General features: G+C 35.0%; 1 protein-coding gene across 1 annotated transcript in view; it reads left to right on the forward strand.

Moving 5' to 3' along the window:
* The window catches only part of SLC2A13 (solute carrier family 2 member 13), a 256,475-nt gene that overhangs the window by 149,001 nt on the left and 93,294 nt on the right, over nucleotides 1–14,180 (forward strand). The window contains exon 6 of the mRNA XM_027858988.1: nucleotides 6,878–6,998. Coding sequence (XP_027714789.1) covers nucleotides 6,878–6,998 — 121 coding nt within the window. The remainder of the gene's footprint in view (nucleotides 1–6,877; nucleotides 6,999–14,180) is intronic.

A 14,180-nucleotide genomic window follows, 5' to 3' on the forward strand; every position in this document is an offset into this window, starting at 1 on the left:
GGGTTTATTTTATATTCTGCAACTTTGCTAAAGTTAATTGTTTCAATTAGTTTTTTAGTTACTTTTCTAAGGTTCTCTAAATACGCCATCATATCATCTGCAAAGAATGATAGTTTTGTTTCCTCCTTGCCTATTCTTATTCCTTCAGTTTCTTGTTCTTGTCTTATTGTTATAGCTAGCATTTCTAGTACAATATTCAATAATAGAGGTGATAATGGGCTTCTTTGCTTCACCCCTGTTTTTATTAGGAATTCTAGTTTGTCCCCATATAATGTTAGCTCTTAATTTTAGATAGATAATATTTATAATATTGAGAAAAGCTCCATTTATTTCTATGTGTTCTAGTTTTTAATAATAATGTTGTATTTTGTCAAAAGCTTTTTCTGTATCTACTAATATATTTATATGAGTTTTGTTGTTTTTAGTATTGATATTGTCAATTAGATATTACTTCATTGTCTAGGGTACCTTTTAGCAAAATGTAGTTTTCGTGGTTATCTTTTTAAATTAGGTCTATTTTTGCTTTTTCTTCATTTGATATTATGATTGCTATCCCTTCCTTTTTTCCTTCAGCTAAAGCATAATAGATTCTGCTCTTACCTTTTATTTTACTCTTTGTCTTTCTGCTTCAGGTATGTTTCTTATAAATAGCTTATTGTTTGATTCTGCTATCTTTTTCTATTTTGTTAGTTAATCTCATTCACATTCACAGTTTTGATTGCTAACTGTGTGTTTCCCTCCATCCTATTGTCTTCTTTTTCTCCTCTCTCTCTCTTTTTTACCCTGCCCCTTCTCAAAAGTGTGTTTTTCTTCTGACTACTACCCTCCTTAATCTGTCCTTCCTCTTATTAACCCCCTCCTATTTCTTTAACCCTTAACTCTCTTATTTCCCTGTTGGGTAAGATAGATTTCTATACCCAACTGAGTTTGTATATATATTCTTCCCTCTGTGAACCAGTTCAAATGGAAGTGAAGTGAAGGGTTGCCTCTTTTCCCAACCCCCCATTTTCTGTTCTATTGTAAAAAACTTTTTTACGTGAGATAATTTCCCCCATTCTTTCTCTCCCTTCCCTTTTCTTCCAGTATATCCTTCTTTCTCACTCTTCCATTTTTTTGAGATCATTACAACATAATCAGTTCACACCAGTACTGTCTATGTAGATTGCTCTAATAATGATAAAATTCTTAGAAGTTACATGTGTCATTTTTCTATATAGGAATGTAAACAGTTTAACCTTATTAAGTCCCTTATGATTTTTCTTTCATGTTTATCCCTTTATGCTTTTTTATTCTTGTGTTTGAATGTCAAATTTTGTATTCAGCTTTTGACTTTTGTTCATGAATGTGTGAAAGTCTTCTATATCATTAAATATCTATTTTTTCCCCTAAAAGATTATTCTTAGTTTTGGTGGATAAGTTATTCTTGGTTGTAATTCTAGCTCCTTTGCCTTCTGAAATATCATATTCCAAGCCCTCCATTTCTTTAACATGGTAGCTGCTAAATCTTTCTGTGATCCTGACTGTGGCTTAATTATATCTGAATGGTTTCCCTCTGACTACTTGAAATATTTTCTCCCTGACCTTGGAGCTCTGGAATTTGGTTATAATATTCCTGGGAGTTTACATTTTGGGATGTCTTTTAGGTGGTGATCAATGGATGCTTTCAATTTTTACTTTGCCGTCTGCTTTTACGCTATCTGAGCAGTTTTCCTTTGTAGTATCTTGAATTATGATGTTTAGGCTCTCTTTTTGATCATGAATTTCAGGTAGTCCCATAATTCTTAAATTATGCCTCTTTGATCTATTTCCTTGGTCAGTTTTTTTTTCTTTGAGATATTTCACATTTTATTTTTTTTTAATCTTTTGTATTGTTTTTTGATATCTTAAGGATTCATTAACTTCCACTTACCCAATTCTAATTTTTAAGGAATTATTTTCTTCAGTGAACTTTTGTACCAATTCTAGCCAGTTTTTTTAATTTCTAGCCAGTTTTTAAGAAGTCATTTTTTTCTTCAGTATTTTTTGTATCTTTTACTAGACTCTTAACTGTCTTTTCATAATTTTCTTGCTTTGCCTTCATTTATTTTTTCAATTTTTTTCTCTCCTGCTTTCATTTGATTTTTTAGAATCTTTATTTTTTGCTCTTTTTTATCCTTTTAAAAAGAAAACTCTTCAGAGAATTTTTTTTGGGCTTGTGTCCAATCTGCATTTTTATTTAAGGTTTGGCTTATAGATGTTTTCATATCACTGTCTTCGTCTGAGTTTGTGTCTTAAGCTTCCCCTTCACCATATTATCTTTTTATGGTCAGATTCTTTTGTTATTGTTTTCTTTTTTCCCAGCCTATTTCTTGACTTTGGACTTTATGTTAGAGTTGGAGTCAGCTCACTTGGGCAGCAGGGGTTGAGTGTGGGGTGTCACTGTCCCATGCTTCAGGCTTTTTCACTATGCTCTTCAATGCTTACAAGGTAGTGTGATCCAGGAAGAGGTGTGTTACTGCTTTCCTGGTTTGTGCTAGTCCTTGCCCAAGTAGGTTCCTGCTCTCTAGTAACAACTCCTCTACTCTCTGGAAGTGACTCATACCCCAGAAGGCCCCTTGCTCCTTTGCAACCAACTGCAATCACTCCTCTCTGCCATGGAATTGTGACTTAGACCTTGGTAATGGGCAATGGAGTTTCCAAATGCCACCTGGCCCTGCACCCATTGCTAGCACAGGGTCCCCTGTAACCTCTTTCTGACCAGATATTCAGTCTAATTACAACTTTTAAGCAGTGAGTATTCCTCCTACAGTGAAAGTAGTGTTTCACTGCCCCAAAGACCCGTACCTGATGTTACCACTGGTCTCCTCTCCTGGTTGGTCCCTACCCCAAAGCCATAGACCTCTCCTTCTGACCTCCTCAGTTGTCCTGGGCTAGAAAAATGTCCCATCTTTAAATAACCAGCCTCTTATTGGTTATGCTACTTTAGAATACTCTATGATGGATTATTTCAAAATTATTTGGAGGGAAATGTTGGAAGGTCTTAGTAAAGTGATCCCCTACATCTTGGCTCCACCTCCTGTAGATATTTTTATGATAGAAATTATTAATATTTTGCATAAAGTGCAGAACTACATAATTAGCCCATATTTGGAAATATCACTAGTGTTGTCATGTTTTGGTGATATGTGTGTGAGTGGATGTGTGTGAGATGCTTTCTATTAAGAATGGTGAGATTATGCTTGTGTCTTCAAGGAAACTAGTAAAGTGCTTTGTTAGTAATTCATGTGCCATAGTAAAGCATTTAAGTCAATAATTATGCATTCTCTGTGCTCCCTCAACTTTTCAGTTGTACAAGGAAACATAACTTCTACAGTTTTTATATTAATAGTAAATTAATCATATTAATGTGCAGCTTTCTTTTTCTCATCTGATTTCAACTTTCATTTTTGTCATGTTGGACTCCTTCAGTCAATCCAAAATTTTCTACATCCTCTTTCTTCAAGGGTTCACTGTCATTTTTGATTTCTTTGTTTCTCAAACTTCTGTAGTAAAGTTTTGATTAATATTGAATTGTTTGTTTTCTTCTTAATTTTTGTCTTTTCTTTAAATTATTAAGGAAATATAGAATTTCTATATTGGGAATACAAATATAAGCAAAAAAAAAAAAAAAGACCGCCCATATGCTCAAGGAGCTTATATTCTAATGGTGAGAGCTGAGAAGCATGTTGGTGGGGGAGGTGGGATGTGCTAAATATTAAAGATCCCATGCATGGGCATGGTGTTAAAGCTCAGAAAAATCAAAGCACATGAGGAGAATGAAAGTTTTGGCATCTGAGGGACTCTGAGAAGGCTGTAGGGACGTTCTAGGGTCAGGAGGCCTTAGGTCCTAAGGGAGATTTCAGGGTGAAAGTACAGATGAGGCATGGTATGGAACTTCATAGAAGCACAGCTGGGAGGGGAATACTGACAGAAATAGGGACATCAAAAGGAGGGACAAGTATGAGGTGAAAGATAAGTTCAATTTGAGGTATCAGTGGGAGTCATAAGCATAGAGATGATAGTTAATGATATGGGAGTGAATGAGGTAGCCAATTGAGATAGTGCAAAGAAAGAAGGGGAGGCTAGATGGTACAGTGAATAGCAGCATGCCAGACCTGAAGTTATGAATACTCATCTTCGTGAGTTCAAATCTGGCCTCAGATGTTTACTAGCTATGTAACCATGGGCAAATCACTTAATCCTGTTTGCTTCAGTTCATCATCTATAAAATGAGTTAGGAATGGAAATAGCAAACATTCTTTTGCCAAAAAAAACTCCAAATCAGGTCACCAAGAGTCAAATCCAACTGAAATCACTGAAAAATAAAAAAGAGAGAAGAATGCTGTAAATAGAATATTGCTGAACACCAACATTAAGCAATATTAAGCAAAAGATCCATTGAAGAAGAAAGAGAAGAAATGGTTAGTGAGAAGAGAATCAATAGACTATCTGAAACCAAGTGAATAGAGTGTATCTAGAAAGAGAATTTGGTCAACAGTTTCAAAAAACTGCAGATTAAGGAGAATCGAGACTGGGGTAATATATTGTGATTCTCATTTAGGAAATCAGGGAATTGAGACTCAGAGAAATTTGTTAACTTGTTGTGGTGATATATCTAATAAGTGGTGAAACTGGTGTAAATAAATCAAGGTTTCTTATTTTTACTGCACCATTCTTCTACTATGGCATGCTACAATTTATGCCAAAGCACTTGATCTCAAAATACACTGAACTGAAAATATTTTAAATATTTGTGTGTGTGTGTGTGTGTGTGTGTGTGTGTGTGTGTTTGGGACAGCTAGATGGCACAGTGGATAAAGTACTATCCCTGGAGTCAAAAGAACCTGAGTACCTGAGTTCAAATTTGGCCTCAGAAACTTACTAGCTGTGTGATCCTGGGCAAGTGACTTAACTCTGATTGCCCCCTGCCCCACCAAAAAATTAAGATAGGTGAGAATACTTCGTTGATAGACTTAATAATATGAAAAGGACAGGAGGTTAAGAAGGAAAGACTGGAGGCACTTGTAGTAGCTGAACTGTTTACTCTCTGAATTTTTTCAAATCTCTTTTTGTCCATTACCTACTTTGGGGGGCTTCAGAGTGTTTTGAGAACATCCTAAATACTTGTAATTATGATTTGAATTCAAAAGAAGAATAAGCTTTAGCTTCAGATTAAGGCTTTTGGAACACCAACTGATTTAATGAAAAGAGGACTTTAAATTTAGAGGAGAAAACTTGATCTCAGATTGTAGCTCTGGTAACTGTAAGTCACTTAACCTCTCCATGCCTCAGTGTCCCAGTGTAAAAATGAAAGAGTTAGACTAAATAACATCTAAGATCCCTTACAGCTCTAAAGCCCATGATCTTCCAATACATAGTATCAACTTTTTATCCCATTTTAGTGATCAGTGTCTACCTGTTCTCATAAACACTTACTCTAAGGGTCATCTTAGCCTCTTATTCTTTTTATTTAAATATTTTGATTCTTCCAAATATTGCTTTAGCAAAAATTTATACAAGTACACTGATTATCTGATTAAAAAAAACTTCTTTACTCATATACTCTTCCCAGGATACAAGTGATTAGTCTTGTCATGTACAGATAATCTCCATAAACCACCTCCAGAATATTCCATTCTTTCTAGGGTTTTCTCACTGACTCTCCATTGCTTTTTTAAAAAACACAGTTATAAACTTATACTCTTCATTCCCTTTTCTCATTTCCTACCTTATTCTGGCTTCCACATAATTTCTATATTTGCAACCACCATGCATATATAACAAAATTTTTATTATATATATAAAACAACCTTTTTTGTTATATAACAAAACAAAACACTTACCTCATTTAGGACTTTGTTCACAGAAACTGATAGGAACACCTTAGTTGGAGTGAATAGCTGCCATTTTTCATATTCTCAAATAGAACCTATACCCAAAATATAGACGTGAAAGATAAATATAAATTAATATAAATGTGTTTGTATTGTCATATTGAGATATTCCCATGTTAATAATGAGGATAATAATAGTTAACATTTATACAGCACCTTAAAGCTTGCAAAGTTATTATCTCATTTGATCTCATGTTAGTTATTTTAGACCTTTTTTATATGTCCTCTATAATGGTTCACAGGTTGAGTCCTTAATAATACTAATGTTTTAATAGAGTCTACTGATAAAACATTTAGTGTTTTGTGGGTTGTATTTTTGTTTTTATATTTGCTTTTTCACACCTCAAGTGTTCAGATACTTTCCTAGCCCTAGATCATAGGTCCTGTGAATCTCCACCTGTGGAAACCTATCTTCCTTTAAGGCCCCACTCTGGTGCAATTAAGCTTTACCTGATGCTTGGCAGTCATAATAGTGCTCCTCAACTTGAATATGTCTGATCATTTCCTTTCCTCCATCACATTTCTATATTGTAGTGGGTTTTTTGTAGTCTTTTTTTTGTGAGTTTGCATTAGATCTTAAGTCCTGTGCTGTCAGGGGTGATGTCATTTTTTAATTTTTGCATCTGTAATGCATAGCACATTACTTTGCAGGAGCAAGTTCCTTGCTTGATCAGTGTTTATTGAAGTGATTCATCTTTGAAATAAACCACCTTTATTAATCTGTTCTATATGTCTGACTTCAGAATGAATATAGTTGAATGGAGTACTTGCCATAGTTCAAAGTATGATACCAGGTTATTGTGTGATAATTGTACTATGGACATCTTCAGGAACATACTTTTTGTTGTATGGAGGTCAGTTCAATGTATTTTCTAACAGCTATATTACAGTAAATTGAATAAAATATTGTATAGGGCGTTGTCTACCCTTCTCTGAAGTATGACTTATTTTTATCATTATTTTAGGTACTTCGGTAGCGCTCATTATCCTTGCTTTGGGATTTTTGCTGTCAGCTCAGGTATCCCCACAAATCTCTCTTAAGCCAACAGCTCCTTCAAATCAGAACTCTTCTTGCACAAAATACAGGTGAGATTTTTTTCACCTTCTGGAAGATTTTATTTAATTTCTCAATTTTTAAAATGTCTTTTAAAATGTCATTCTGAATGTAGATCTTATGCAAAGCAATCTATACCACAGGACATTTATAGACATTACAGTATATTTTAAATTTACATATTTTCTAACTTCTTGAATCATGGAATTTTTCCATGAGATAATATTGATAATGTTTACCATAAAGCATTCAAAGTGAGGCCAATTATTGAGAATGTTATATTATTTTTTTCAAGCTCTAAAAAAGTAATTTGTTTGATTGGTATGGCATTGAGTACATAAATTAATTTAGGTAGTATTGTCATTTTTAATATATTGACTTGGCCTACCAATGAGAAAATGATATTTTTACAAGTGTTTAATCTCTCTTTATTTGTGTGAAAAGTATTTTATAATTCTGTTGATATAGTTTCTGAGTTTGTTTTGGCAGATAGACTCTCAAGTATTTGCAGTTATTTAAAATGGAATTTCTCTATCTCTTCCTGCTGGATTTGTTGATAATATATAGAAAACCTGATGATTTATGTAGACTTAATTTATATCCTGCAACTTTGCTAAAGTTGTTGTTTAACTAGTTTTTTAGTTGATTCCCTATTCTCTAAATATGCCATGACATTATCTGCAAAAAGTGAGTTTTTTTCCCTTCATTGCCTATTCTTAGTCCTTCAGTTTCCTTTTCCTGTCTTACTGATATGGTTAGCATTTCTAGTACAGCATTGAATAATAATGGTGATAATGTATATTGCTTCTTTACCCTGATCTTATTGGAAAGCTTCTAGTTTATACCCATTACAGATAATGCTTGCTCTTGGTTTCAGATATATACTACTTACTTTTTTAAGAAAAGTGCCATTTATTCTTATACTCTCTAATGTGTTCTAGTGTCAAAAGCTTTTTCTTCATCAACTGATAAAATCATATGATTTTTGTTGTTTTTGTTATTGATATAGTCATTTATGCTTACGGTTTTCCTATTATTGAACCAATTCTGCAATCCTAGTATAAATCCTACCTGCTCATTGTGTATGATTTTTGTAATATGTTGCTATAATTTCCTTGCTAGTATTTCAATTTAATTCAATCCAATAAAAATTTATTAAGTGCCTACCATGCTAGTCACTCTGCTAAGCACTGGGGATAAAAAAAAGAAAAAAGGCAAAAGACAGTCTCTTCTCTCGAGAAGCTTACAATCTAATGCAAACAATCATATATAAAACAAGCTAGATACAGGAAATAATTATAAAAAGATAAAGCACTGGAATTAATAAGGATTCAGGAAGGCTTCTTGTAGAAGGTTGGATTTTAGTTGGGACTTAAAGCCAGGGAGTTTAGTAGCCAGAGCGGAGGAGGGAGAGCATAGCCAGAGAAAATGCCCAGAACCAAAAGATGGAGTGTTTTGTCCATGAAACAGCCAGGAGACCATTGTCACTGAATTGAAGAGAGGTTAAGAAGACAGAAAAGGTAGCAGGGGGCTAGGAGAAGGCATATGAGTGACAGGAGATAAAAAGGAGGGGAGAATAGGGAGTTCATGGCAGATGCCTCATTTTTTTTTCTGTGAAGTATGAGACAAAGTTCTCAGCTGAGAGAGTAGAGGGAGGAAGAGATTTGAGGAGGGATTGAAAGGTTCAGGAGAACCACTGTAGAGAGTACTTAGGTATAATATTATTGCCTAGCAACAGTGAGGGCCCAGTTGAGTCTGTGAAACATAAATATGTAGTGGACTCAATCAGAATAGTTATGTAGTGTACTCAATCAAAATAGTTATTTGGTGGACTCAATCAGAATAGTTGAGTATTTTTCTTCACCTTCATTCAGCAGCACATATGTAGACAGGAAGGCAACAAATGGTAGGCGTGATCCAAGGTTGAGGCTTTGCTGGGCATAATTGGCTATCTGATAAGGAGACTAGGGATTCAAAAGAAGGGGATAGTGTAGAGTTGAATTGGTTCACCAAGGAGTCAAGATGGGGAGAAGAGAAATGAGTGGCTGGTGGAGGGGAGATAGCCTGATAATTAAGGGGTCAAGAGATTGAAGGTCATAGGGAGGAGAAGGAAAAGCAGATGGAAAGGTGAAAAGCTTGTGGTCAGATAAGGGGATTTCAGAATTCTTGAACAAGTGATATATTTGTGGGTTAATGAAAGATTGAGGGTATGACAAACTCTGTGTGTGTCTGAAGATGGAGGAGTAGCTGATGAAAGGAGAGTGGGTTGAGGAACTGAGTGGTTAGGGTATCTGAGGGCATCTAAATGAATACTCTGTGCCAGGCACTGTACAGAAAGAAAGAAAATCCCTGCTCTCGAGGAGGTTACATTCTAATGAGAGAAGAGCATACAAAAAAGAGCTGAAAAGTAGTAGGAGGAGGGGATAGGTTAAAGTTGGAAGAATGAACATACCAAATGTGGGGGCATGGTTTTAAATAAAGTCTGCAAAGGCTTGGAGCGGAGCCAGAAGAGGAATGAAGGCTGGCTGATGTGGCAGATGAAAGATGAAATGATTGAGAAAACAAAAGGTCGAGCTTCTGAGAATATCAGTTTATTAAGCAGTGCATGCCAATTGTATAACAAATCAGGACCAGACCTCAGCTTTGGCACTGGAACCAAAACAGGGGGGGAGACAGTTTTTTATGTATTAAAAATAAGTAAGACCAATTAATTAAAAGAAAATAATTAACCAGAATATAAAATTAGGTAATCTGAATTCCAATTGGAGGAAAGATCAGGGACTTTCCAAGTTGGGAGAGGGAGAGTGAACAGGTACAATTCCCTAAAATCAGAAAAAGAGGTGGCCCAATCCCCACAAGTGTCTGTATTCAATCAAAGGAACATGGAAACAATAATTGATTACCCAGGAGAGGGCCAGTTTTTTTTTTTTTTAGAACAGGAAATCAATGTTTATTTATTGATTGAATAAATGAATATTTATTTTTTATTTTAAAATTTTTGTATTTTTCAATTACATATAAGAACAATTTTTACAACTTGTTTTTAATTTTGAATCCCAAATTCTTTTCCTCCTTCTCTCCTCTTCTTTCTCCCTGAGACAGGAAGCAATTAGATATAGATCATACACGTGCAGTCATGGGAAATATATTTCTGTATTAGCCGTGACATGAGATCATGATTGTAACTCTGATTTTTTTTAATTTAGCTGAAGTATATTAGATTCTGCTCCAGCCCCTTACCTTTACTCTGTGTGTGTCTCTTAGTTTCAGGTGTGTTTCTTGTAAACAATATATTTTCAGATTCTGGTTTATAATCCGCTCTGCTATCCACCTCCATTTTATGGGTGAGTTCATTCCATTCACATTCACAGTTATCCTTATTAATTGTGCATTTCCCTCAATCCTATTTTATGTTGTCTTTTTTTCTCTCTCCTTTTACCCTGTCTATTCTCAAAAATCGTTTTAGCTTATGACCACCACCTCCCCCAATCTGCCCTCCTTTCTATCATCCCCCTTTTCTCTTATCCCCTTCCCTTCGTCTTTCCCCATAGGGTCAGGTAGATTTCTCTACCCAACTGAGTGTGTATGTTTCCTTCTTTGAGCTAGTTCTGATGAGAGTAATGTTCAAGCATTACATGACACTACCCCTCTCCTAATTTTCCCCTTCACTGTAAAAGCTCTTCCTTTTGTGCCTCTTTTATGTGAGATAATTTTCCCCATTATACTTCCCTCATCCCCCTCCTCTTAATATATTCCTCTTTCCAACTCCTTAATTTTATTAAATCATCCCATCATAGTCAGCTCACACCCATACCCTTTATGTATTCTTTGTGTGTACTCATGCCCTAATAGTGATGAAGTTCTTGAGAGTTACAAGAATCATTTTCCCATGTAGGAATATAGAGTTTCACCTTATTGAAGCCTTTATGATTTCTCTTTTATGATTACTTTTTTAATGGCCCCTCTTGAGCCTTATATTTGAAAGTCACATTTTCTTTTCAGCTCTGTTTTTTTTATTAGGAATACTTGAAAGTTTTTTGTTGTTTCTTGATCTCTCATGGAGTCATTAGCTTCAACTTGCCCAATTTTTATTTTTAAAGAATTGTTTCTTCAGTGATTTTTTGTGTCTCATTTATCAAACTGTTCACTCTCTTTTCATAATTTTCTTGCATTGCTTTCTTTTCCCAATTTTTCTTTTTTCTCTCTTTATTTTGAAAACCTTTTTTTGAGCTCCTCCAGGAATTCTTTTGGGGCCTGTGACCAATTCACATTTTTCTTTGAAGCTTTGCATTTAGCTGTTTTGACTTCATTTTCTTCTTCTGTGTCTTCATCTTCCCTGTCACCATAGTAACTTTCTATTGTTAGATTATTTTCTTCTTTAGCTCATTTTTTCTAGCCTTTTTCTTGATTTATAACTTTATGTTAAGGTTGTACTTTGCTCCCAGGGCTGAGGGGAGCACTGTCCCAAGCTTCAGGCCTTTCCTGCTGCTGTTTTCAGAACTAGCTCTGGGCTATGTAGGTTTTTAGTTCTCCCATGGTGGTATGATCTAAGGAGAAGTGTGGTCACTGCTCTCTTGACCTGTGCTCTTATCTGTAAGTGATCCCAATCACTCTTTTCCACCCTGGAACTGTGACAGGACCCCTGTACCCCTGTGTCCATGATTGCTAATGAGCAAGTATTCCAGTTTACTCTAGGACTAGGCCATAGAACTGTGTATGAACAATGCAACATTGCCCTGCACGCAAAGCCATGAAAGGTTCCCATGGTTTCTCTTTCTGACCAGTTGTTTGACTCCCTTATTGTCTGTGGGTTAAGAACTCCCAGTGTGGTTCACTCAATTTCCACCATTCCCCATTGTGATTCATGGGGAAGGGCCATCTTACTCCCTCCATAGATTTCTTATGTATAAGCCAAATCTATAAGGTTTTAATATATTCATAATCAGAATTGTGTTAGTCAGATTATAGATCAGACTACTTAGAGAGCTCACAAAGGACTAACTTTGAGAGGGGAGATTTACATGTCACCAAGGTAACCCAGAAAATTTGTAGCATAAACATCATAGAACAAAAGGCCAATGATGATAATTAATATTAAACAACATCAAGTCTCCTTATATCCTCTTAACCCACTCCCAGTACCCATCAGAGGTTCCCAAACTTATTTGGCCTACCACCCCCTTTTAAAAAAAATTACTCAGCGCCCCCCTGAAAATCTTATAAACTAGGAAAGAAGTCTCAGATTAAATGTAGAATTGCACCTGAGGCTACTACTGCCCCCTTGGATTGTTCCAGCACCCCTCAGGGAATGGTATCCACCGCTTTGGAAACCACTGATTTAAATCGTCACATTTTATCTTGAGTCACAGATGTCCCATGTAGACATCTGGTCTTCAGATATTTTTTCTTAGACAGTCTGAAATAGGCCTCATTCTCAGGGCAACTCTGAAGGGGGCTCCCTGCTTTTCTGGTTCCAGATTACTTCTAGGTAATTCTGCTAAAATCTGACATCGGCAAGACTTACTGCAATTTAGTACACTCTCTTAAATTTGGTTTTCCAATAGCTCATTCATGTGATGAAAACCAACTTGAACCTCATGGGATTCATCCTGTTAATAACAGAGTTCTAAGAAGATGAAATTAGAAATCCATATTAGGAACCTGATATTTTAGAGAATTTCAATTTTGATACATCACTTGCTTTTTTATCTTTACCTAAACTCTGTATCTGGTATAAGAATATTTTTGTTTTGTTTTGTTTTATTTTTTTGTAAATTTTAAAATTCATTTTAAACTTAAATACAAAATAAGAAAAGAAAAAAGAACATTGCCATGTACACAGCAGAATGTAAGAGATGATTCAGTATAAAACAGTAAATTTTCATTTCAAGAAAACCTATATAATTTCAAAGCTACCCAGCTTTTCTTTGTTTCCTTGTAGGTTTTTTTTTTTTGTTCTCTGCTGTGCACTTTTTACATTATTTTTCTCCCTCCGCCCCATCCCCCCTCCCCCAAAGAAGGCTACAATTAAATGCAGAGATGTGTGTGTGTATACATATACATCTCTGTGTTTAATTGAATGTACATATACACCTATACATAGAGATCTATAAACATAAACATATATACACATATGTAAAACTGTACTATACATATTTCCACCTGTTATCCTCTTCTCTGAAGGTGAATAGCATTTTCCTTCATAAATCCAAGTCTTTCCGTGTTTTTCTAAGTCAACCAGCTCGTCATTTCCCACACCACAGCAATATTCCAACCCAGTCACATCCTATCTGAGAAACTATGAGAGGTTTTTTCCCAGTTTTCTGGATTCCTTCTATTCTTGGCTATATTGGTTTTATTTATACCAGAAAATTTTAATTAAAATAATAGAAATTATCCATTCTACACTTCAATAATGCTCTCATCTTATAATACAGTTTGTGGTCTGATACTGCTGAATCTGCTTCCTTTATATCTTTTTTCCCTGGTTTCTTTGAAATTTCTGATCTTTTGTTCTTCCAAATGAATTTTGTTGTTTTTTCTAATTTAGTAAAAAAAAATTTTTTTAGTAATTTAATTAGATGTCATTAAAGAAATACTTAAGTAAAATTGTCATTTTTTGTTATATTGGCTTTACCTACCCACGAACAATAAATATTACTTCAGTTATTTAGATCTGACTTTATTTATATAAAAAGTGTTTTATGTTTATGTTCATATAGTTTCTGTGTCTGTTTTGGCAGGTATACTCTCAGGTATTTCATACTGTCTAGTTATTTTAAATGATCTAAAACAATAGTGAATAATGTTATTGACACAGTGGAGTTTCCCTATTTTTCTTTTTTGATTTAGTCTATTTTAACTTTGTCTGAGATCATGATTACTATCCTTCCTTTTTTTTCACATGATAAATTCTACTCCTGCATTTTATTTTATCTTTGTGTATATCAGCTCAAAAAGTTTCTTTGGAACTGAGAACACAGAAGAAAATCAGGATCTCAGTAGGCTTCTATAACTTCTGATAGCAGATGATCAAGTGAACTCTTGTATTGGAGGTGTTATTCTTTTCCATGAGATATTACCAGAAAGCCAATTGTGGTTGTCCGTTCCCCAAAGTCATAAAGGCAAAGGGTGCCATTGTGGGACATCAAGGTAGACAAAGGTGTAATGTCCCTAGCAGGGACCAATGGCGAGACTACCACCCAAGGTCTGGA

Source organism: Vombatus ursinus, unplaced genomic scaffold (genome assembly GCF_900497805.2).
Source record: "Vombatus ursinus unplaced genomic scaffold, bare-nosed wombat genome assembly UNPS02013950.1, whole genome shotgun sequence".
Lineage (NCBI taxonomy): Eukaryota > Metazoa > Chordata > Mammalia > Diprotodontia > Vombatidae > Vombatus > Vombatus ursinus.